General features: G+C 36.5%; 1 protein-coding gene across 1 annotated transcript in view; it reads left to right on the top strand.

Moving 5' to 3' along the window:
* The window catches only part of Adamtsl1 (ADAMTS like 1), a 344,581-nt gene that overhangs the window by 52,047 nt on the left and 265,294 nt on the right, over positions 1-27,240 (top strand). Inside the window, exon 3 of the mRNA XM_077108065.1 lies at positions 3,950-3,995. Within this exon, the coding sequence (XP_076964180.1) occupies positions 3,950-3,995 (46 nt within the window). The remainder of the gene's footprint in view (positions 1-3,949; positions 3,996-27,240) is intronic.

Here is a 27,240-nt window from a genome sequence, read left to right as displayed (position 1 = left end):
GCAGTTGATAAATTGATATAGTATCAATAAAATGCAGTTAGTCCCAGGCCCCTCCCTGCTCAGCTTCCCAGATTTCTAGTCTCCAGTTAACTTACTACACGTCTGGAACACATCTTGTTCCTTTACTTACTGTTTTACCTACTTTCAAGTTGGTCAAACCAGGATTCAAAATCCCTGGTGTTTTCTGTTTATGTAACTTTAAGGCTCAGTTTTCTTATTTGTTAAACAGGATTGTTAAAATTTTGCAGAATTATTGTAAATTTTTTAGAGTTAGATTTAATTAGACTTAATGTAATAACACTGAATTAGAGATCAAGAGCAGGCACTAAATATATGGTAGAGGCTAATATTCTGTTAGTATTCACAATTGAATAATGGTTTTCAATATTGAGTAGGAGCCAAACTTAAGAACTTAAGTCAAATTAAATAAGCTCTCAATTAAATATTAATAGGATATAGTAAAGGGAAGACAGTTCAGAGATATAAATAAATTATTTATAAATCAGTATTAGTTGCTAAACCATCACAGAATATTTCTTTGGAAAATATGGCAAGCACTTTTTTTTGCTTTCTTTTTTGTTTGTTTTTATTTTGTTTTTCCTAAATCGCAAGTATTTAAGTCAGCGTTGACATTGTATGCTGTATCTCCTGTCTCCAAGGATGCTTGTAAAACCTGTATAGGTATTTATGGTTTAAAATATCTGGGGAAAAGCTCATTTAAATTATTGAAAAGGCATTTTTCTATTTTCTTTTTTTTTCCATTTTGTAAGTGGTATCTCTATTATAATCCTTTGGCATCGGAACAGAGCTTCTGTATATTATCTCAGTTGGTGTTCACAACATTATGCAATAATGTTACTGGATCCATTTGAGAACTAGGAAGTTAAGAGCATAAGATGGCAAAAGGCTTATGCAAGTACAGGAACAAAATCTATAGCCCTGGTCTTCAAATTTCTAATTCAGAATTAATTCCATTATTCATTTCATAGATACGAGTTTAGGAAAAGAAGATTTTTTTTAAAAGGGTAGAAAAAATAGGTTCATTCTCAGTGATAAATATCATCTTTTAAAGTCAAGAAGTCATAGTTGCAATTTTTCTGTTTTAAAACCTTCAGTGAGTGATTCCTCTTTGCTTATTATAAAATTTAAAGTTGAAATGATATTCTCTTTATTGCAGTTTCCCACATGAACTCCAAATTCCAAAAACACAGATGTATTTGAAAATTTGCAAACATACCAAATCTTTTCATGCTTCTATGCCTTTCTTACAACTTTTCTATCTATATTTAACCTCTTTTCAATATCTATCATATTTTTATTACATATTAATTAATATGTCACATGCTTTCATAATGCTTACTATGACTTGGCCACTGTCTACAATGATTTACAGTTATTGACTAAATCCTCATAATATTCCTGTGATATAAGTAATATTATCCCATTTTGCAGATGAAAAAAACTGAGGAATAGAATCTGAGGTCATGAGTACATAAAGAAATGGTTTCAAAGTGAGTACTCTTACCTACTGTTGGGTGGTACATATGCACCAGGATTGTAAACTTGGAAAGCCTATCATATGCAAGAAATACCAATGTCTATATGACAAGCTACCAAAGGCACCCCAGTCGTAAAATTCATTATCTTGTAAATTTACCATCATCCCTACCCTAATTTTCATGTTTTCAGACTCAGGAGCTTGATATTTTTTAACAATAACACCAAGAATAGATCTTTCTTTTGGGGATATTCTCACAATGACTTGACCCATGAGATTAAGGTTTCAAACTGAGGTGCCAGTTTATTTAAGCACAATAAGGAATGGAAGAATCTATCATGTGTACCACAGTATTCTTGTCAATGTGACTAGTGCTTTCTACCTCCCAGCAGTCATGAAAATCCAGATCATTCTTGGCTGGCAGTTTGGTCAATATGGCTTCATCATGGGAAACATTCTTCATATGAACTGAGCATTTGTTGGCATCAGCTAGGGTTCCCCTAAGCCATCAAGATAACAACAACCACCTTTCCAATGGGCCATGAAAGACTTGAAATTCATTGATCCTTTGTCTAGGGTATCTTGGGCCTGGGTACTGACAACTACACATCTTGGTCAATTCTCCTTTTTCCTGTGAGTCTAATGCCTTCATTAATATAGTCAATCTAATTGAAGTCTTTAGACCTAAGATAGCCTTCATATAATTGTGTTTTAAGATAACATTTTCCTTCTGTTAACATTCTCAAGACCTAGCACAATTACTAGATAGCATTTTTATGCTGAATTATAATTATATAATTGATTTTCTTAATAGCAGAAACCAAGTGATATTCATTATTCTTTGTACTCCCCTAAGTAAAATCATTGCCCGGCACATAACAGCAGCTCTATGGATGTTTGCTGAACAAAATAATAAATTAGGCATTAAAGCCTATGATTATGAGTGTCAGCTCTGAGGCCAGATGGCCTAGTTTCAAATCTCATCTGTACAACTTAACAGTTGTGCGATTTGGGCAAGATACATAACCTCTCTAAGCTTCAGTGTTTTTTGTTTTTTGTTTTTTTTTTTTAATCTGTAGAATGTATTAACAACAGTATCAACCCTCTCAAAATTTTTGATATTAAATAAAATAACTCACATAACAAATTTAAATTATACCTGGTCTTCCTTAACTATTAGCTATTCATGTGGTCATTCAGAGTTCCATAGTATAGTTTTACTTGTGACCTAGTTTGAAAAGAGCAGAATACTGCTGTTCATGAATTGTCATTACTGGATGTTTTACCAAATATTGATTGTTTTTGTTCACAAGAATTCAGTAAAATGGGAACTCCCATGTATTTCTGGTGGGAGTATGTAATGGTACAACCTTTATGGAATGCAATTTGGCAGTAGTTTTCAAGAGCCTTGCAAAAATTCATTCCCTCTAGTTCAGTAATTCCCCTTCTAGAAATTTATTAATTTTAAAGACATAGTCAGAAACTTGAATAAGACATATGCTTAGGGGTGGTTTTTTACACTCTCATTTATCAAACCCTATAAAAATTAATTAAAGGACAATTAGTAGAATAATGATTTACAAATTGTGTTATACCATTTGATGGAATATTATGTAGCTCTCAATATAGTGTGGAAAATACTTCTAAAAAAATTTAAGTGGGACAAAATTAAGTTACAAAATTGTATAATTGATGTGATTTCCTCTGCACTGGAAAGAAATAATTAATCATAGTAATTATCTTTAGATGAGGCCATTACAGGGAACTTTTTTTTTCATTTTGGTAATCTATTCCAAAATCACTATAATGAGGATGTATTTTAGAAATAAAAATAACAGTTTAAGAATTATATCTTTTTCTATCCTTAGAAGACATGTTGAATACCAAGTTCACTTTTTATCATATTCAAGTTCTAAAGTTTTTTTACCAAAATGTCTCTTCAGTTTTCTATTAGAAATAATTAAGATGACAGGATTAATGTAATATAAATATTTTTTAGAAAACCTTACCCTAATATTTATTTGGTTAAATTTAAGTACTTATTTTGAAAAATATTGAAGCAAGATAAATGCTTAATTTCAGCCCTTCTAGAGAAATCAATTTATATATGCATTTTTTTAAGAGAGAGAGAATTTTAATATTTATTTTTAGTTTTTTTTTTTTTTTTTTTGGTGGACACAACATCTTTGCTTGTATGTGGTGCTGAGGATCGAACCCAAGCCCCATGCATGCCAGGCGAGTGCGCTACCGCTTGGGCCACATCCCCAGCCCTATATATACATCTTCCTTAGATCAGCTCCATTTAGTATTTAATGGCAACATCTCTATGAAACTACTTAGAAGAAAAGACCCTTCCACTAGTATTAAGAGGAAATTGACTTTTACAAGATGGTTCAAACTTTGATCCTTTCATAGGTAGTAATGAGATTTCTCTTTTCTTTTTATGACTAGGAGCTGTGAAGGAAGAAATATTCGATATAGGACATGCAGTAACGTGGTGAGTCTGAGGCTCTTTGATTGCAATCATGTACATTTTACTCACTGAATAAAGTTAAGAAGTTTTGTCGCCAAGCACTGTGGTGCACACCTATAATCCCAGCAGCTCAGGAGGCTGAGGCAGTAGGATCACAAGTTCACAGCCAGCCTCAGCAATTTAGTGAGCCCTACTTAACTTTAGTGAGACCACATCTCAAAAATGAAAAAGGCGGGGATGTGGCTCGGTGGTTAAGCACCTCTGAGTTCAATCTCCAGTACCAAAAAACTAAAAATAAAAAGAAGTTTTATGTATCCTGAGCAGAAAATCAATCAATTAATATTTCACTAAGAATTATTTATCTCATACTATACAGATTACTCAGTCATGTTTAGTGTTTCTCAATATAAACTTAATCATTTGACCAGATTGAAACCAACTAGACTGTTTCAAAACAAGGACTCTGCATTTCCTCTCTGCTTTCTGCCTTTTCACAAAAGGTCTCATGAGAAACCAGTAAGAGCAATGATAAAAGGGAAACATCACGAAACAAATATTAGTTAATCAAATTCAGATTTGACAAACTCATTCATTTGCTCAACAAATATTATTCAATGCCAACTATGTGTGAGGCAATGCACTAGAACAAGGATAAGTAACATGTGGTCATTGTCTTAAAACATCTGCAACATAGTAAGGGGTGTAGAGCAAAAATAGATGTGCACATGACCACAATCCAGGGAAAATACATGAAAAATGCTGGGAGGGAGGAATAAGGTTGATACAAAACTTGATCTTGAATCAACTCCATTCTGAAGAGAATTCTAAAGGTTCTTACATGGGAAGATGACCTGAGATAGGAAGGGCTGGCAGGGTTATGATTGGCCATCTTGGATATGAGAGCATAATAGGCCAAAGGGAAGGGACAGACACACCAGTCCCCTTGGAGGCAGGAATGTGTCAGGTGTGTTCTGCACACTAATGTCAGTAGATTGTGCACAGCACAATACAAGAAAAGAACTGAAAGATATCTTAAGGTTACATCATGAAAAGATTTGAATGTCAGACTTCCAAGTTTGTATTAGCTCAGCAAATAGTGAGAGTCACTAGGGGTTTGGGAGTGAGAGTATGATGCCAAGTTTCAGTTTCCAAAGGTTAATTCTGTAGTGACACAAGGGTTGCACTAGAACAGAGAACCGAGTGGGAACAAGAAGTAACAAGGGCTTCACCCAGGAGGAAATGAGTTCAAGAGGGATCAAAATGAAGATCACGTTGCACAACTTGAGGAGCATTTGAAATTAGAGTGATGGGGTGAAGTGGGAATAAAGGAAACAGGCATGTACCCATCTGGAGCTCTTGTACTCCCTAATCCCTTTGTTCAAGAATCCCTTTTTCTCCATATTTTCATGTTGGCCTTTTTGGTATCCCAGTCCCAGCTCAATGTCTTCCTCTCAGAGTGTCATCCTCGACCTCCTTGTCTAATGTTATCCTGCTGCCCGACCCCATTCCTCAGAATAGCCATTCACTTGTTACTTTCTTTACAACAATTCTCTCTACCAAAATTTGATGATTTTGCTGCCTGCCTCCCCACCCTAGAACATAAACTCTACAAGGGCAAGAGCCGCATTCATCTTGTTTGCTTCTTTATGCTCAGGGCCTGGAGCTGTTGACTAACACTTCTTAAGCACACAGTGGATAGTTGCTGAATGTAAAATAAGGATTCAGGCTTCTAGAAGGTGGTGAATGCCATATCAGAAATCATAGAGTTGGGAGAAGTTTTTGGAGAGAAAAAAATCATAAACTTGATTTAGGGACACTACTGAATTTGAATTGTAGGCTTGAGTTGTAAACAGTAAATTTAAGTAGGCACTAGGGATTTTGATCAGGGAAAGAGGACAGGGCTAAAGCCATAAAAACACAAAATTAGAAGCATAAAGTTTGAAAATTTGGAAGCAGCTTGTTAGGCAGAGAGTATGGAATGACGAGAGAAAGGAACATTGGGCCTTTCTTGAATATCTGCATTCAGATAGAAGAAGAATGTGGAGCGAGTTAAGCCACAAAACACATCATAAGAGAGGTAGAAAACCAAGGTGAGAATTCCTGAAAGATACTCAGTAGGAAAAACAGGGCCTTGAGGTTGAAGACTGAAACAAAAAGACCCATGGGCCAGCAACTTCTGTACTGTATTAGAAACCAAAGCAAGATCAAAGAGAGTAAGGAGGGGCGTTAATGAGGAATGGGGTGGGCCACTCTAAGCTATTTGTCTTGGTGCCAGCATCAAGAGGAGACCTCTGTGCTGCGTCATCAAATGGCGAAGGGCAGAGTATGGCTGAGACACAAAAGTTGGGTCAAACTCCTCCATTTTGCCAGGAACCACCACTGCAATCACTCACCTACTCCCATTAACAGCATTAATCCATTCTTGAGAGCAGAACCAGAACCTCTCACCTCTCAGAGGTCCCACCTTCGTACTGTGACAATGGCAATTAAATTTCAGCATGAGTTTTGGAGAGGACATTCAGATGATAGCACTATTTATATAAAGTGGTTAACGGGGATACTTCACTTACAGAATCACAGAAGGGTGGCTGACTTGAGTTTTTTGTTTGCTTATTTAAAATGTGAGGCCCCTGTGATGTGAGTTAATGTAAAGAGAAGACCTGATGATGTCAGAGGAAAGGGTCCCCTCAACGCCATGCCACAGGTCCCAGAGGAGGCGGTAGGTGATAAGAGGAGTAATCTTGATAAAGGTAAAGGTTACAGAAACAAACTGAACATCAGAAGTGAGCACAAACGCCTGGAATGATTGCTGAGGAACCTGGGTAGAGGCTAGGAAAAACAAAATGGGTAGAGGGTAGAGGTAGAGGGTAGAGAACCTGGGTAGAGGCTAGGCAGCAAAGTGGCTGGGCTGAGGTTAGGATGACTGATCTCACAAATAGCATGGATGGCAGGGTTTTAAGACTTGGCAGAAATACTAAGAAACACTGAAATATGGATAAATAAAATGCACATTGGAAGTGACCAAATGCCAGAATACAGATGAGACAAGAAAGACTAAAATTAACAAAAAAGTCCTATCTGTATTTTTGAATGCCTAACTTGGGAGAGTACAGGGGACCAGAAGGTACAGTCATGGGGAGTAAGTGTAATTGTTCAGCAGAACATTTTGCCTAGTTCATTTCTCTATTTCTGTTTAGGATTCTTGATACCAGATAATACAACTTGTGTCACAATATTCTCCACCCTTCCTCCCAAACACATCTCATTGTACTGTTGACTCATTTAAAAATGAAATTGATATATTTTTAATTTTTTTTTTAAATTGATGTTGACAAAGTTCATCTTAGAAATGCTATGAAAATAAATATTCTTTAGCTCATTGGATTTCTTTACTATCCTTTTCATAATGATATCTTAAATATCAATGTTTTAAAAAGACACCACGCTATCCATGATATTGCAAAGACTGCTGAATTTCCAATCCTTATCTTTGCAGCTTTTAGATGAAAGATCTGAACCATCCTATATTAAATGAATACCTAAGGCATCATGAGCAGAACTCTGCTGCCCCAGCCTCGGAACTCTTCAGAAACTGCCCAGAACTCCCTCGCTGTTGTTATGAGCATTTTCAAGCACAGATACAGACTAAGACTCTGACCCAATATTACTTATGACCTCCAGCATTACCCAAGCCAAACCCTTACAGCTTATAGAATCAACCCAACACATTTTTTATATATATGTAAGAATTTAGAGTTTTCACTTAGTTTGGAGATTTTTCCCCCCTGGTTTTTTTGGCCCTGACAGAAGCAATGGTGCCAAAAAAATAAACAAAAAAATCTCCTAAGAAAGGATCTTTTCATAATCGCATTCCAATTTTTCAAACCAAGAAGTTCCAAATAGTTCAGTTAAATATTCCCCCTTAGATGCTTGATTCAAAAAAACTTGGAAGTGTTCTAGCTAAGCTCCCAGGGTCACTCTTTAATCCCTGGATAGCTTCCTGGGACACTTCTGAACCACTTTGCCTCCAAAGATTCAAAATCTTATTTTTTTTGTAGAGCTGCTTTTCTAGTACATTTCTTTAGGTTCTTATTCCCCAAGACAATCTGAAGAAGAGAAAACATCTAATTTTTCTTTTCTATTTTTTTTTTTTTGGTTTGTTTTTGCTTCAGCCCACAGACCTTTTAAGCATTTGCTGCCAATCTCTCTGCAGATAGAGTGTATCAATAAAAGAAAATCAGAGTTCCCATAATATTTGCATAGTTCTTATAGTCTTGGTTCTTCTGGATCAAGTAGGCTATTTTCATTCCTAAAGACATAGTTCATCAAATAATTTTCATTTTACAGTTCCCCATTTTTTTCTAAGTAAGCAGCAAGGTCTTCTGTCTTTGGAAAGGAAGACCATTTTGGAAGGAAGGACACTAGTGGGAAAAACAACAGATGTAACTAGCAAACCAATCAAGCTGGTCATTTAGGTCTCAAATTTCATACAACAGAGCAATTCCAGGAGGCCCTCAAAAAGGTTCCCATAGGTCACATATTCATGTTTACTCAAACTCAACCTCAAATATGAGCCCTAGGAACTTAATTTATGTTCTAAATTGACTTCAAAAGTATCTAGAAAACTGTTTTTAATGCTTATATACTTTTTTTCTTCACTGTATTTAAGCTTTCATGTGAGTTGGCATTTAGGAGACACAGTGACCATAATTAGCAACATAATAGGCTAAGGGACTTATGATAGCTGTTGGTGTTCTTAGATTCTTTATTAAGATTGTATCAACTAGGCATAGTTATGCACACCTGAAGTTCCATAGTGACTCTGGAGGCTAAGGCAGGAGGATCACAGATTCAAGACCAGCTTCAACAACTTAAGAGAGGCCCTGTGCAATTTAATAAGACCCTGTCTCAAAAAATTAAAAAAAAAAAAAAAGGCTGGGAATGTTTCTCAGTGGCAAGGTACCCTTGGGTTCAATTCCTAGTACAAATAAATAAATAAATAGGTAGATAGATAGATAAATAAATAAATAAAATTGTTCCACTGCAACTTTTTACTGTTCTTAAAATATAGTTATTGAGCAAGATAATTGTTTTCTGTCTCAAATACTTTGGTAAATAAGACATTTCTGAAGCTTTTGTTATAATGAAGGAAAGGAGATATACAAACAAATTATTTAAAGGAAAAAATATTGAGTGCTGATCAGAGCTATGCAGAATATTAAGGAATTGGTGGCCACTTCAGAATTGGATGTCACTTGAGCAGTGACATTTGATTGATGGGAGGAAACTAGCTATATGGATATCCATAGAAGAGCAATCTAGATAGAAGCACAGACTCTGAGGTCTGAAAGAGCTTGTGTGCTGTGTTCAAAGGAAGAAGAAAACCAGTGAATCTAGAATCGGCTGAGTAAAAGGTAGAGTATTGGAAGCTAAGAAAAAAAATTAACGTGAAGGTGGATAGGAGCTAGATCAGGCAGGAAGTTACAAAGTGTTTAGATTATATTTTAAGTACAAAGTGGAGCTACTGGAACATTTTGAGCAGGGGAGAATAGAACTGGACTTATGGTTTAAAGAGATAGGTTTAGCTGCAACCCTGGAGGGTGAATGGGAAACATAAATGCCACTGAGAAGAAAGAGTAAGGCATTAGTGCAGGTGAGCTAAAGGCGGCTTGGACTAGAGCGGCACTGGTGGCAGATTTGGGATATATTTTAGAGATGGATTGTCTTTTCCTAGGCCACTTTGCCTCTCCACAACTTGATACAATTGACTTTGATGGTCTCCAACATCACTGCTATGGAACATCTTATGTGCAGCATCACAGGAAACAGAGGGGACCCCTACTAGGGCCACAGAGAACAGAATGATCCTGGCAAGTTTGTAACTGTCTTTGGGCCTCAGTTTACACCCAAACAGTGGGAGGGTTGAACTGAATAACCTCAATGTTCCCTTCCAGCTCTAAAATCATAATTTTTTTGAAAAGCCTCTGTGGGTTATACTGGATTTGGATCTGAATACAGATCAGTTAAGATATTCTATTAGTGAGTGACCAGCTAAAATCTAGAGTAAGGAAAGCCAGTGTAGACAGCAGCAGCAGCAAAATTCTCATCTTTGCTGCACACCTTGACCATCCAGTAATTCTTGTCTTGGAGACGGAAAATTCATGGCATTCACAGAGTTGTTCACATGGTTATTAACGGTAGACATAAGGTCAACTCCCATTTGGCTCATATGCCCATTTTTCTCATAGGGTCTTTGCACAACATGAAGTCAGGCTACATTTTCTGGTCTCTGTCAGGGGTCAAATAGTAGCATGTGGAAGGAATGGTAACTCTGCTACAGGTCTCTCTCGGTCATAACCTGAATAAAGGGTGAAACAACATCCAAACAGTGACACAGCCCAGTAGGCTACACAGATGCTGTGTTAGATAACAACAATTGTGGTTTTCAGTAACTTAGCCTGTGTACTGGGCCCTTTCTAGATCCAAGAGGTACTCCAAAATGGGAAGGAGGTTACCTTTGTTATAATCTAGTCTTTGTTCTAGTGGCTGAGAATGAGAATAGATGTTACTTTGCAGGTCTATTTGTTTGGTTGCTCGCTCATTTATTTATTCTCTTATTTAATCGTTTGTTTACTGACATTAATTGAGTGCCCAGCTCTCCTTCTGCAGTAGAGATGTTAGAAGTTGCTGCTGTCCATATAATGGCGGGCTCCCTGTTGTGTGGAAACCAGAGCCTAGTAGTGCACCTACTTTCATGATTTTGCCAGAACCAGTCACAGCCACAGGCCAAAAGGACAACCTGCCAGATTCTATGTTCGAGAAATCAGAGCAGAGGAAACCATTCAGCAGTCAACCTTCTGAACTTTCTTCAGAGACCTCAGGAATAGCCAGGCCAGAAGAAAGAAAGGCTGCTGTGTGACCGGAAATGACATCACTACCCCGCAAACAAGGAGCTCCCACCAAGCCCCGAGATGAAAACAAAGCTTTTGGCCACCACTCAACCTGCAAAGATTTCAACATCGAAAGCCAAAACACAGCCCACTTCTCTCGCAAAGCAGCCAGCAGCTCCCACCACTTTTGGTGGTTTGAATAAAAAAACTTATTAGCCTTTCTTCAGGCTTATTACCAGCTGCCCCACGTTGGGTGCCAGTATGCTGAGGGGCCCTTGCAGCAACAACTGTGGGGAGCCTGAGGTCATGGAGAAACCATTCCAGGGATGGTTTCAGAGAACTGCATCTGCTTTATTGCACAGCAAAAATAGCTTTTATAGTGGGGACGTGCCAATTTACATATAACAGTCACGATAGGCCAGAGGTGATACTTAACATATCATCTTACAGAAGTCTAGATACCAAGAATTCAGAAACTGCCACATAGGCTGACCTTGCACCAACAGAGGAATACCTCTTTGTCAAAGGAGCAAGGAAATGACGCTTGCCAGTGTTCTGACAGCACTCTGTCCCAAAATATAGCGTTCTATGTTAGAACTTCCCTGATGCACAATGAGCAAGATGAGCATTCCTCCAGGAGGGTCCAAGGTCAGGCAACATGGTAGAAAAGACAAATGCAAACAAATGAAGTATGATACACACTGACAACTCTGACGTAAGCTTAGTGCTGGGAAGTCACAGCAGGATCATATCTGTGCCCATTGTACACCCAGTGCCTAGCATTCAGAGTGTGACACTGTGCTTCTGAAACTGTGAGGCCATGACTCAGGTAACACAGCAAACACACAAGGCTGCATTGGGATACTTTAAATATTCAAAGAAAATGCAGCAGTGCTTGACATCTTGTGAATGCTGCATGAATCACTAGACCACACTGTGTTCTTTTTTATGATGTTTCATCTTAGCAAAGGTGAGTTTGATAAAAAGCAACAACTGTGAGCTAAGCAGTGTGGGATGGGAAACCAAGCATTATCCAATCTGATTTTCGGCTTTGAGAAGTTATGTAGCGCCCAAGAGCACACACATCCCATTAGCAAGCAAGGCTGGCTATTTAGGAGTGAGATTAGTTATTGTTTTTCTTCCAAGTTTATGTGTGTGGTTTTTTTTTTTTTCAAAAGGATACTGAGTTGTTAGGGCCATACAATAAATACTTATTGTATAGACCTACCTACTTGTTTTTATCCTTTTTTTTTTCTTTTTAGATCCTTTTTTTTATTGGTTCTTTTTAGCTATATGTGACAATAGCATTCATTTTGAAATACTTATAAAAGGACGGAACATAATTAGTTCTAATTCCCTTTCCTCTCCTCCTCTCTCTCCCTTTCCCCTTCCTTCTATTCTACTGATCTTTCTGCTGTTTACTTACAGTTTTTTTAAATTAGTGTCCTGTGGAGGTATTCATAACATACATAGGAACATTAGGTCAGATTTATTCCTCTGTCTTTTCCTAACCCATCCCTCCTTCCTTCCCTTTATTCCCCTTTGTCTACTCCACTGATCTTTCTTCTATTATTTTTTAACCAACCCTCCCCCATTTTGGATTAGCTTCTGTTTATCAGAGAAAATACTCAACCTGTGACTTCGGGGGACTGGCTTATTTCATTTATCATGATAATCTCAAGTTCCATCCATTTATCAGCAAATGCCATAAAATTGTTCTTCTTTAGGCCAAGTAATACTTCATTGTGTATATATACCATATTTTCTTTATCCATTAATCTGTTGAAGGTCACATAGGTTGACTCCATAGGGAACCCTCACCTACTTAATAATGGAACTGGTAGGTTTTTGTTGTTGTTGTTTTTGTTTTTGTTTTGTATAGAGCTTCCATTAACAAAAATAAAGAAAGAAACAACAACAAAAAACCAAAACAACAACAAAAACAAGATGAATAAGCATTAATGGTGCCATGATCAAAGTTTGGGAACTGGAGACTGATCCGATATGTCCCAGGCATTCAACACATCTAATGAATGAATGACAGCCTACATAAGATGACATTTGAGCTGAGTCTTTAGAAATGGGATGGATTTTTTTCCAGGCTATGAGAGAAAGACTGTTTTGAGAAGGGGGAATGGAATTTACTTAACAATAAAGCAGGAAAATGTCTAGAGAGTGACAAAGGGAGATTGCCAGGCATGAGGTGGTAAGGAAATTCTGAGATGGCATCAAGCCTAGCTAGCATGTATGAAGGGTGAGGCATAAAGGAGCCCAGCTTGTTTGAGGTCCTGACACGTCTCCTTCTGAGGTGCACTACAAGGTCTATTATAGGGAAAGAGGTAAGATATTTATCTGAACTGAAGAGTCTGAGCTCACCCCGAATGTTACTTTATACAGGCATTCCTAGCCCCTCCCTCAGGGTGATGGACTTTGGAAAAACAGAAGGTTGACAGAAAACTTGGTGCCTCTAACTACCCCTTCTATGCACTTCTTTTCTCTCACACCCAAAGCAGCCAGTCTCAGACAAAATACATAAAAGGCAATGAAGGATTTCTTAACCGCAAGTTGGAAGTCTCTTAAATAGCGAAGAAATTCTGAGTGAAAGAACTTTGGTTTCTTCCTAATAAATATTCAGAATCCTCTGCTTACCAGAAGGGGCTTCCAAGGGCACCCTACCATCCTGGCTGGTCCCCCTTGCTGCTGACTCACTCTCTTAAGCTCTGGACCAAAGAAATGTGCTTCTCACCAGATTCAGCCCGACTTCACTCTTTATTTTCCTGTCCAGCTCAAAAAACAGGAATTTTCCTTATACTGTAATTTTAACCAAGAGATTGCTCTCATGTTAAAGTCACCTAGGACTTGTCTTCTGCCTCATGTGTACTCTGATAGAACAAAATTAGGACCAAACTCTTTTATCCTTTAGATTCCATATGTATGTATTTTTGCATCTGTGCAGTCTCTGAGAGGCCATCAAGATATATGGGTGAGAGAAGGGGTAGAGTGATTTAAAGGACATACCTTTTTATTTGAAAGCAGAATGTGTAACAGAAAAAGCATAGCATTTCCTGAGTGCAGGGGCTGCCACTTACTGGTTATATGCTTTGGACTAAGTTTATTAACTTCTTACCTATAAAAATACATTTCCTATGTACAAAGAATATGAATGCAGTACTTATGGTAGTTTAAAAATTGGAAACAAATGGAAGTGTGCTAGTTAAAGAAATTGTGGTTTGTTGATACCATAGAATACTATACAACCATTTAAAAGAATGAGGTCTCTCTATTGAGTTTTCTGATTTATCTTGTTGAATGTAAAAAAGGCAAGTTGTGCAGTAATGTCTGTAATGATCTCAGCTTTAGAAATCACTGTTCTGAAGTGTGTGACATGGTCTCAAGGTATTGAAGGACATATATCATGCTGGTCACAGTGATTACCTAATACAGAGCTGGAAGGGACTGAATGAATGAGAGGACTTTCATTTTTGTATTCTATATGCCATTATAGTGTTTTCAGTTTTTTACAGTGAGTACATATTCCTGTGTTAGTAGTGTAATTTTAAAAATAAAGTGTAAAAGAGAAAACTAGATTGGGAGAAAGTATATTAAAAGTTACTTAGTGATTTCTGGTTTGTTTGTTTGTTTGTTTGTTTTTGATACACTGAAAAAATCCTATCTCAAAAGTTTTTATGAGGAGTACAAGAGAAAATTCTAGAAACATCTACTCAGCACTGTGTGGGATTTGGTGATGTTGGTGCTACTCTTCCTTATTACCTGTTATGGTTTGAATTGTGTCCTCCCGATTATGTGTGAAGTTGTAACCCCCTCAAAATGTGACTGGGTTTGGCTTTACAGAGGTAATTAAGCTAAAACAAGGTCTTTATTTGGGGTTCTAATACAACAAGACCCATAGTGTCATCAGAAAAAGAGATCAGGATGCAGACCCCTTCGCTCGAGGGAGACCACGTGAAGGCATGTGGGGGTGAGGGAGCCATTCCCCGGGCAGGGAGAGGCCTCAGAAGAAACCAACCGTGCCAACACCTTGATCTTAGACTTCTAGCTCAAGAATTGTATAAAAATATATTTCTGTTATTTAACAACACCCCTGCCCAGTCTATGGTACTGTGCAGAGGAAGCCCTAGCAAACTAAGATACTACCTTTCTTCAACTTCCTTCCCTCTTGTGACAAAATATTCTTTCTGATAGACTACAGTGTTTTCAAAAAGTGGAAATTAGAGTGCTTTAAAATTCTGAAAATTAACCTTACTCCATGACATCATGAGGGACTTATGAGAGCTTTGCCAAATGACAAGTTCCAGGTATTCTACAACAAGAGCATGGGACTTCATCTCTAGATGTCCTGCAGATTTCTAGTGCCCCTTCCTTTGGAGAAACTATAGAAAAAAAGACTTTCTATACCAGGCCCAGTTCTTAGGCTGGTATTCTGTCTTTGACCTATACAAGTTGACTCTTCTTGGCCAGATAAATATTTGTTTGGAATTGCGGTAAAGTCTAAGAATCATATCCCAGGGAAACAATCAGTATTTACCATAAGAAGTCTAATTTAGAACAAAGTTAGGACAGATGTAGAATGGAGACTAAACTAGCCACAGGATGGTGGTCCTTGAGTGTTTCTTCTTTTTGGTATTGGGAAGAATTTCTGTACTTGGAAGAAAAAAAAATCTTCTTTTGGAAAAAATTTTTCAAAAACATGCTAATTTTGTGTATTTGACCCACAGGTTGTATTATTATTATTATTATTATTATTACTATTACTATTACTATTTATGAAGAAGCTAGCTAACAAAAGAGAACAATTTTTTTCAGGAAAAAATACTGAATGACTTTTATTTCTATGAGGACGGAGGTCCTGTCAAACCTAGGATAGCATCAATACTAAGTAAGCTTCGAGTATCTTGCAAATACATTAATCTTTGAATGCACACACACACACAGCATGCTATGTAGACAACTGGAGGCTGATGTGGTTCAAAACACATCATTTCTTTTTCACTAGTTAAACACTGAGCATTTAGAATAATGGTTGAAAATATTCACAGCAATTACTCTGGGAAAAAAACCTCATATTTTATGACTAACTGTTTTATCATTTGTGGCATAAAGAAATAAACATTTTTTAATGATTCACAGATTCCTCCATTTGGTGGACCTGGTGGCTATAGATCTCTCTGCAGTGCTTGGTCAGGCAGCTAGCCAAGTTTATTGGGTGCCCCCCCAACTCACCCCAGTAGGCCAGGCCTTCTGCTTTTCTTCTCCCCTCAGCTTTCTCCTGACTGCTGTCCACATTTCTTGCCTTCTTAATGCTTTTCCTGACATGTCTTTATTGAAATCTTCCTAATTTCCCCTACTTTTCCTTTCTCCTTAATGTGTTCTCAATTTCTTATCCTTTGCCTCAACCCTTCACTCTCCCAGGAGGGGTCTGGTATGAGCACAATTCAGTGGAAAGAACACAGGCTCAGGAGCTCTGTTACATACTCACCCTGTGGTTTGAGCAAGCTCTTTAACTTTTTGTAGCCTCAGTTTCCTCAATCATAAAGTGGAAATCCTAGCAATGCTCATTTTAGACTATTCCTTTCCAGAAAGGGAAATAATGGAAATACACGAGAGATACTCAATAATTGTGGGTTTTTTCATCCATGTTACCTTTGCAAAGATAAGTAAGTAGCAGCTTTATAGAAACAGGGATAGGTGAAGCAAAGCCCAGCGTATCCCATCAGCATCAACATTAGTTCATATATTAAACACATTCTTCCAGAAGATCTAAATTCCCATCCAAAGACAATTTCTTTCTTGTCTGTGACGTTGTCATATGTAATATGTAGCTCCAAATTATTAAGAAAGATAAAAAGAAAACATATTGACATGACTGGCTTCTGCTTGATGGCAGCCTTCTGATATATTTCCCCCTAAATTGATGATGGTTGGTTAGTTCTAATCCAGCCTCATCCCATAAAGACCTTCAAAGGGAGTATTGATGATAGTTGAAAATGGTCTTTGAGTGACAGGAGCTGGCTTTCCTGGACAGAAGAGTCATATCTTCCAGCTTGATCAGGTGATGCTGACTGACAAGAAATCAAAGAGCCTGACACAACAACTATGTTGTTTTCATGTGGATTCATGGCTAATGTCAAGCGTCTTCTTTCCCAAGGCTCTTTTCCTAAGGCTGTTAGTATGAACAGAAAGGCCTATGTGGTCAGCCTAGAATGATATTGCAATCATCCCTCGCCATATTGAGACACTCTACAGTGAACATTGAGCTAGACCCTTAATGCATATATCTCTTCATGATACCAAATTATCCTGATGGATTTTTGAAGAAAACGAGAAATCATTTATCAGTTAAACTTTCACCTATTGAATAGAATTGAAGGGCATGTCTGTCATTTTCTAGGGAGATGGTATGTTTAAATTGAGAAAAGCTGATATTGAGCCCCATCTCCCAGCTAGCTTCCTGACCTTGTGCTCACAGCCTCTCTACACCACAGTCCTCCTAGTGAAAGTGATAAAGACCAAGCATGTCCATCAAAGGGCTCCTGGCAAAGTTATAGACTCATAGGATATTAGAATGAGAGAGGAATTAGTAGTATACTTTGAGTGTTTGCCATGTGCAGCCATGTTACCTAATGACTTTTCACCTCCTAACTCACTGAATTCTCATGACCTCCTTGAAAAACTAGTATATCCCCAATTTTACAGATAAAGAAACTGGAAATTTTAAGAGAAAAATAACAGAACTAAAAAAAAAAAAAAAAAAAAAAGAGGTGGTCCTGCCAAATTTGAAAATGTCAAAGCCCATAACACAAGAGGATATATAAGTGATCTAGATTCCCATTCAGCAAATAACAAAACTGAGACAGAAAAAGGTGAAGGCACAAGCATTTTTTTTTTTAGCACATGCTTTTAATGAAGAGATATTCAAATGAGTTTACGTAGCAATTCTAATTCAAGAGTAGAAATATGTGAACGGCTAATAATTACCAATGTGCAAATTAAATACTGCAGAAAAAAGCAACACAAGAATCTCTGATAAAAATCAGCCAATTTTCTCCCCTTTGAGCCTGTGTGCCTGTCAAGGGGATATAAATTTATTTTAAGTCTCTACTCCTTAGAATCTACTTTCCCAAGTTCTGATTTCTGAATTTCATAAGACTTATGCCGGCCTCTAGTGAACCAGAAAGATGCTTGAAGCAGGGGTTTGACAGTGATTTAGCAAGAAATTACTACTGCAGATCATCCCTTGGCAGAGCGCCCTATGGAATGAAACCAAACGAGCTGCCATACACAGGTTGCTAACAGGCAAATACCTGCCTCTGCTCAGCCTGGCTTCCATGAGCCTAGGGATGATAAGCAGCACCAATTCTTCTGATCACACCAAAATGTGTTGAAACTCAGAGGATAGAAACACTTGGAATTTTTCCTCAGAGAGGTCACTCATAGACCTCTCTGCTGACTACTCTGAGCCAGGGCCATTTAGTGAGTTAACTAGCTTTTGTACTGTATTGTGATGCTAGGAATCTTGTCCTTCGTGTGTTTTGCTTTGTGCTTAAGAATTCCCTTCCTTTTCAGAGGATTTGTGAAATTTCAAGAGGTTATCTTTGAGGTTTGGCTGTATTTTTCTTGAGGATCTTGCTATGAGCAGTAGCCATCATGGTTCTTGGAAAGTGCTGCGTTCAAATTTCCAGTGGGTTTCCAGTGAAAGAGTGTCAGTACACAGGTTAAAGAAGCAATTTGTTTTTATGTTTGGTTTCTTTTCCTTTGAATTTTCACTGAGTAAATAAGCTTTATAATTCTTGAACATTCATATCCTACCATGTGTCAGACTCCTGCCTCCTTTCCCTAAGCAGTATAATTATTAAAACAAACAAACAAACAAACAAACAAACAAACCTCCTTCCTTCCACTGATAGAAGTTTTTTAATGATATATCAATCAGTGTATTTCATAAAGTATCAATTTACAGCTTTTTAATATTTCATTTTCTTTCTTTAAAATGGTGCTAGAAATTACTTTGAATTGTTTTAGACAGTGAAAATAATTTAAATAAACCTCTGAATTCTCATAGAACTATAGTTTGAAAAATGCTTTTAAACTGCTTTCTGGGCAGCTGCCGTGATGTCACACCTGGGTCATGAAGGCCAAGCATCCAGGTTTCTAGCACTCCACCCCAGTTTCATCCAAAAAGCTCCGATTGTCCCTGCTTTACTTATTGGCATAGTGTATAAGATTTCTGGAGGAGGGAGGAATGGTTCTGCAACAACTAAGAAATCTTCTAGTTTCTGCATGATTTTTTTTCTAGGGAAGAAATCCTATATCTTATATATTTTTGTACGATTATAATAGCCAGGAAAGTGTTTCTTACAATAAACTGGTATGTGCATTCATAATCCTGTTTGACTGAACTGAATTGAATTGAATTGAAGACTCTATACAAGGCATTGCCCTGGGAATAAATGAAAATTTAAAGTTTATAATAGGATTTTCTACTCTCAAATGTTTTGAAATTGGAATAAGGAAGAGAAGATAAACAAAAATAAAGTTATAATCCAATGCAGAATAAGATAAGCCATAAAAGAAAAACAGAAAGGGAAAACTCAGAGGACTTTCAGCCTATTAATCCTGCCTTTTCTAAACAAGCAGCAATCTCAGATAAAATATAAAACGATAAAATCAATCCCCTTGCCAGGTTCCAAAGCAAGATAAAAATGTCCATGGACCAAAAATGGAGCATGAATGCAAGATGAACAGTGCTGATATCACAACTTTGGGGCTCTAGGATTGGAAATATGCAAAGATTGGCAGTAGTTCCATCCCGGTAAGATGACCAAGAGCCGAACATGAGCCAGGTAGAGAACTCAGAATCAGAAGTGTAGACAGACTCTCTGTTGAGAAGAAAAACTGAAGAATTAGGTGATGGTAGGGGGTGAGTAACCTGTTGCTTAGGGTCAGAGCATTATCTGCAATTGTGGGTCTAAAAAAGGCTGTTTGGTGAATGTAAATATCACACCGTGAATGGAAAGTCCACCAAGCCACACTTCAGTTCTGGGACCACACTTGCTGTTTCTTCATTATGGATTAAAACCCCAAGTTCCAGAGTCGTATCTGATTCTAGATTTGGGGCTGTGTGAACACATGGAGATAATCATAAAACCATTAGAACAGGTAAGGGCAGAAATGGAAGGGAAGACAACAACAACAAAAAAAATCTTTCCACTAAAACTGAGCATGGAAACAAAAATTCCAGAACACATGAAAGAAATATAATACCAAGAAAGTCAACAAAATTCATACTTACTCCAGAAAAAATTGTGTGAAACAGTTTGACAAAGATATTAAAACTGATTTATTCATGAATTCTGGTAATTGTGAATTTGTTTACACTCTAACATTTATTTGTAACCCCCAAATCATACTTGCAGCACATTTATGGTCATTCATGGACAAGGGAAGGGCACAGGAAAAACCTGAGTAGCCAATGTGCATGTTCTAGCTGGATCGAAGAGGGTCATGTTCAACTCAGCCTTCCTGTTCATCCCTCATAATGTTTTAAAAAAAAAAAAAAAGGTATCCTTTTGTAATTTGTTTAGTGTCAGAATTTCCACATCTATTTTTGTTCTTTTGGGTACTTTCTGTTTAAAATGGTCCCCAAGCGTAGCGCTGATGTGTTGTCTAGAGTTTCTAAGCTATTATGAGCCTTACAGAGGAAAAAAAAAAAAAAAAAGTGTTAGACAATTTTCCTTCAGAAGTGAATTACAGTGTTATCAGGCCTGAGTTCAATGTCAGTGAATCAACACTCTCTTTTAAGTAAGGTGTCTTTAAATAGAAATACATATCAAGCAAGGTTATCAATTGATAAGTTGAATAAAATGTTGTCAACATTTTAAGGAGTTAGAATTCTTCCAGGAGCAATGATTTAGGACTTACTGATTTATGTTCATGGCAACTTTAACGAATAAAGCCACCACAAATACTGAGAACTGACTGAGCAACAAATATGAAATATAAGGAATAAATTGAGGGAGGCAGAATATAAGCAATAAATAGATGGATAAAGAAAAGAAATTTTCTTTATCCTAGAAATTTTTCATGAAAAAATGTAGTAACTGAAATAAAAAATCTTCATAGATAAGATCAATTCCAGACCAGAAACAAGGAGAGAATTACAGAAAATTTGAAAATAGCAATTAGAAACTTTATACAAAATTCGGAATATATAATATGAAAGAGCCTTTAAAAGACAAAGAGAGTGAAGGAAAAGTTCCAACATACATCAATAGAAATTTCCCAAGAAGATGGAGGGAATGGTATTAATAATATTCCAGGAAAAAAAGGGAGATAAGATTCCTCAGACTAAAATCGCCTAATCTCATCACATGACGAACAGGAAAAATAAAAATAGATTCCCGGAGCTATATTAAGACAGTCCAATGTTAAGAATAAGAGGGAAATTAAAAGATATCAGAGAAAAGACAGATAGTCACAAAAGAATGAAAGATAATGAGTTAGTGTCTTCAAAGTACTGAGAGCATTACTGTCAGTGTAGAATATTGTACCTTCCACTATCAAACACATCCTGGTATACAAAGATGAGAGTTTTGTCCCCACAGGCCTTTGCTAAAGTAACTGTGCTACAGGATGCTTGAGGAAGGAAAAGGAGGACCATAGAAAAGGTAGATACAGAAGAAAATGGTGGTAAACCCAAAAGGGGTGTGAGAGTGTGTGTGCATGTGCATTGCTGCTCCTCACCAACACTTCTGATCCTCTTGTCCTACTGAATGTCTGGGGCACTGAACTTTTCCAGCCCCCTGAAGTTAGGTGTGACCACATAAGCTACACTGGCCACAGAAATCTGAGTTGCAGTGATGTATGTTACTTTCAGAATGAAACAATCCAGTGCTAGTGTGACCATCTCCCACGTCTTTTCCTTGCCCTAGTGACCAAGAGGCCTATGTGTCCTAAAAGCTTGCTTTTCAAGGGGCATTTGAGGTCTAGCAGCAGCCATATATCAGCTTGATTTCTGTGAGAAATAGAGAATCTCGGGTTCCATTCTAGGCGTGCAGAATTGGAATCCAGAGTTTAACAAGATCCTCGGTGACTTGTATGTACATTCAAGTTTGAGAAGCAGTGTTCTATCAGATGGTATGCCCTCTTCCTGCTGTACCACCAAGTTACCCTATAGATGACAAGGAAAAACGAAATCTTTGCTTTGTTAAACCAAAGAGATTTGGGAGATTATCTGCATTTTCAGAAACACCTAACCTATCCTGATAGCTGTGGTCAAGGGTGGCCTAGTCTCTGGAATGTGGGGATGTATATTATGTTACATGGTAAAGAGGAAGTTGCTGATATAATTAAGGTTATAGACTTAAGACAGGGAGAATGTTCCAAATCATCCACATGGGTTTAATCTAAGCACATGAAACCTTAAAAGTAGAGAACATCCCTTCAACTGGAGGCATAAAAATTGGGAGCAAAACAAATCAGAAATTCTAAGCACCAAGAAGGCATTTTCATGCACTATCTCTGGCTCTGAGATAGAGGGGACAAAGGAAAGAATCACAGAGAGGCTTCTGGGAGCTAATAATGGCCCCTCCCAAATGACCAGCAGTAAAAAAAGGGATATCTGTCCTACAACTCCAGAGAACTAATTTAGTAAACAAACTAAATGAATGTGGGAGAGGATTTATCTCCAGAGCCAATGTAACTTGGCCTTTCCAACACCTAGATGTGAGCCTTGGGAAACTAAGCAGACAACTATTGAGCTATGCTCTCCCTAGACTTCTACCCTACAGAATTGTGAGAAAATGTGTGTGTTGTTTTGAGTGCCTAAGTTTATCATTTGTTATTTCAGCATTAGAAAACTAATAAATCTACTATTAACCATGATTTTGTTTTTATGTAATATTTGGGTATTCAACACTGTTGTATTTGGGAGGAGGAAAGAAAAATAAAATTTAGACTTTGAAAGAATTTAAGTAGAGAAGAATATTTAAAATTTTAAAGAATACATTAAAAGGATAGAAATATAATCTCTTACTGCTAAACTAGCTGAAGAAATACTAGAAATTAAAAAAAAAAAACTTACCAATTTAATAGAATCGAAGAAAAAGATGGTGAACAACAACAACAAAAATACAAAATAAGACAGCTCGTACAAGCCTAACACAATAGTACAGAAGTTTTCTGAAGAAAGCACTTCAGCTCACACCCCCAGAATTCTGCATGTCCTCTTTGCTGCAAATACTTGCCAATGCTTGATAGCATAAGACTTTTTAATTTTTGTCCAATCTTGTGGGTGCATTCCTGGAATATACCCAACTTGCTCATAATATATTTTATTGCTTACATACTTGTGATTTTGTTTCCTAATATTTTGTTTAGAGCATTTCATTTACATTTATGAGTTATTTGCTTTCTTATACAGTCCTAATCTGGTTTTGATATAATGAATTGGGAAGTGTTCCCTCTTTTTTGGGCCTCTGGAAGCATTTGTTTTAGGTTAGGGTTGTCTGTTCAACCTTGCTTGTAAATTCAAAAGTAAGGTATTTTCTTTATGGGGAGATTTTTAATTACTGATCAAATTTCTTTGAAGGCTCTCAGAAGCATAGAATGGTGTAGTAGTCAGGAGAATGAACTTTGGAACCAAACTTCTAGGTTCAACCTCAGCTCTTATTTACTGTATACGGTTATCTAACCTCACAGTGCCTCAGTTTATTCTTCTATAAAGAGGCTTATCAGGTTGTAAGGATGATGTGAATTGACATGTATGAGCATGTAGAATACTGTCTGCCTAGTAAATTCTATATAAGCATTTACTTTTGTTATTTCTGTCTTTAATAGTTTTATTTTTTCTCATGTCTAAGACTGATTTCAAATCAATTGGCTTAAAATAGGGCATACTTTGGATTACTATCTCTTTAACTGACTGTATTTGCATTTGTCTCTCCTTTTTCATCCCCAATAGTGTTTTGATTTCTTGTTTGTTAACATTATAATTTATTGAAGTTTGTCACAGTTTGATTATTTTATTAGTCTTTTCAAGTAACAACTTTTGCCTTTGTTGAGACTGTAACTTCTATATTTTTAGTTTCTTTGATATTCATATTGTTTTCTTTTGTCTACTTTCTTTAAACTTATTTTAGTTTTTTGCGATTTCTTGTTCTTTTTCTTTTCTGTTTTGTTTATTTTGCAGAGTTAGAGATCAGACCCAGAGCTTCATGTATACTAGGCAAGAGCTCTACCAACTGAGCTACACCTCTAGGCGACTTTTTCCAATTTCTTAGGTTTGATGCTTAGTGTTTTAATATTCAATTAAAAACTGTTTTGGTTGCATCCCACTAAGTGATAAGGAGAATTTTTATTATTATTCAGACCTAGCTATTTTTCAATTTCTATATGTTCTTCAAGTCATAAGTTATTTACAAGTCTATTTGCTAAATTCTAAATATATAGGGGTTTTAATATTTCTCTGTTAATCTCTAACAATTGCATTGCAATCCTTTTTTTCCTGGTATCAGAGATTTAACCCAGAAGCACTTAACCACTGAGCCACATCTTTATCCCTTTTTTATATTTTATTTATATGAAATTTATTTATTTACTGCTGAGTCTTGCTGAGTTGTTTAGAGCCTTGCTAAGTTGCTAAGGCTGGCTTTGAACTCATGATCCTCCTCCCTCAGCCTCCCAAGCTTCTGGGATTATAGGCATGCAATGTTGCACCCATCTTGCGCTGTGATTTTTACAAGTGGACTTTTAATTCTGTTTGAAGTTTTCTAAGACTTTGGTTTATGGTCTCACATCCAGGTGTTCTTAGAGAACATTTACTCTATGATCTGGAGATGTGGGATCTTGTACATATGCACATAGAGCATTTCAAATGTGGTTTAGAAATCCTACTTATTCACTGATTTTTTAAAATTTACTTGGAAGGATGATTTTTTTTAATCTGCTTCATTAATTTGCTAATTTCTCCTGTGGTCTATTTGGACTGGTTTTAGACCAGTCTTAGATAAACAGTAAATCTCATTTTATCTTCCTGGAGAAGTTAACCTTTTTTCATAATTTAGTGACTGTCTTTCTCAGTATTAATAATTTTTGCCTTAATGTCTATTTTGTCTAACATAAATATAACTAATACACCTTTCATTTGGTTATGTTTGCCTCTTACTCTTTTTCTATTTGACTTTTGATCTTTCTCTAGCTTTAGGCTAATGAGTATCCAATGTAAACATACTATTTTTAATTGTAATCTGATGATCTTTGCTTTCTTCAGTCTATTTGCACACAGTATGATTACTGATAAATCGGATTTATTTCCACCACCTTATTCTGTGTTCTCTAGTCTGTCTTCTAATTGTTTTTATTTTTTGCTTTCTTTGAACTAATGACAGTCTTTTTTGTTCGTATTGCAATTGTTCCTCTTCTGGTTGAAAAGTTATCTATTTCTGTTCTCTTAATGGCTACCCTGAATTCTAATTTGTACCTTAAACATTAAAGTTAGGTAGTTTTCTATATCTGCCTATCAAATAATTCACTTCTCTTATGACATTTTAACTCTGATTACTGCCTTTATGTGTTATTGTTATCAAGTGTTTTAGCTCTATTTTTATTAAACCCATGGGTTAGATGTTTTAGATATTTTATACAGTGAACATTTTATTTAGCCAGCAGTTCATTTTTATTAATGACATAGATTAGACACTTTTTATAGTCAATGTTTTGTGTGTGTGTGTGTGTGTGTGTGTGTGTGTATATATATATATATATATATATATATATATATATATATGAAAATATTTCATTTTCTTTGACCCTATTTTTGTTTTTAGATCATAGATCTTCAAGGATCATTTTCTCTCTGCCTAGAGTATATTTTTAAGAAATTCTTTTAATGAAGGTTCATAGGAAGTAATTGCTCTTGGCTTTTTATGTTTTGTATTTTGTATACACTAATATCTGTATTTAGTGTCTTTTCTTATTTGATTCTCATTAGTATTCTGCCTTTGAAGATTTGTGTTTTTAACTATTTCTAGAAAATTCTAAAAAATTATTTCATTTATATAATCCATGTCTTTTTTTGTTCATAGTTTTTGTATCTTTGTTTCTATGTGCTGCATTTTTCTCTGTGTGGATCCAGTTTGGTTTATGTTTGCTTGCTTGCTTGCTTGCTTGCTTGCTTGTATTATCCTTTTTTATTTATTTTTCTTTACTCATGATTCAGGGGACTTCTTGCATACTAGGTAAGTAGATGATCTACCACTGAACTATAACCCTAGTTCCCATTTTATTTTATTAAGAAATTATGTTTTAGAGCAATAAAATTGAACAAAAAGGCAAAAAGTTCCCACATACCCCTTATCTACCGCATGCACAGCTTTCCTCCCTAGCATTATCCCTTTCCTGAGTGGTACAATTGTTATCATTGATGAACCTACATTGACACGTTGTTATTATTACCCCAAATGCAGAGTTTATATTAGGGTTCACTATTATGTTTTATATTCTGTGGGTTTAGACAAATGGATAATCACATGAAGTCACCATTATAGTATCATACACACGAGTTTCACTTCCCTAAAAATCCTCTGTGCTCTGCCTGTTCGTCTACATCTTTCCCTTAACCCCTGTCAACCTCCAATTTTTTTCTTGTCTCCATAGTTGGGACTTTTTGAGGAGATGAGTGGTTTTTCTTTTCCTACTTTATTTTTTCTTTTTCTAAGGGCTTTGCCTTAGAGTCTTCACATTATACGAATATCTCAGTCCTGGTCCACAACAAGAGGATAGGCTTCACCCCCTCTTCCCTGTTCTTGCTATTAAAATGGAAAATTCTGAACCTCCAGGATCTAGCAGATTCTACTGTGGAATCTACTTCTATACACTTCATCTCTAGATTTGTGCACCTAACAATTTTTAAAATTTTGATTTTTTTTTTTTTTTTTTTTTTTTTTTTTTTTTTACTGAAATCTAGTACTTTGGGGTTTTCTGTAGTTGAAGGTTTCCTCAGAGTATCTTGCCTTATGTATTGTCACAAATGCACGTCCCTTAATCCATTCTTTGACAGATGTTATTTAGTATCCATTTCATGTCAGGCTTAGGATATCATGCCGTCTTTCATGTTTTCAAAATGTAATAAGTCCAAGAAGGTATGCATGGGGTGTTAGTTTATCCCAAAGGGAGTTTCTTCACATGTTCTGCAAATAGGGAATTGTCAGAGAAAACCAAGTAGTGACATTAGAGCATTGAAGGAGTCAGGTGAATAATAAAAACTATATTAGATAATTCAGTCAGTAAAGGAGAGCATTGAGGGAAAGGCAAATATTTCTACATAAAGTGTGGGCCAGGTGGTGAGAAAATTGAAGAAGTGA

Source organism: Callospermophilus lateralis, chromosome 2 (assembly GCF_048772815.1).
Source record: "Callospermophilus lateralis isolate mCalLat2 chromosome 2, mCalLat2.hap1, whole genome shotgun sequence".
Lineage (NCBI taxonomy): Eukaryota > Metazoa > Chordata > Mammalia > Rodentia > Sciuridae > Callospermophilus > Callospermophilus lateralis.
Note: the sequence above shows the minus strand (reverse complement) of the source record. Positions and strands in the feature narration are given on the sequence as shown.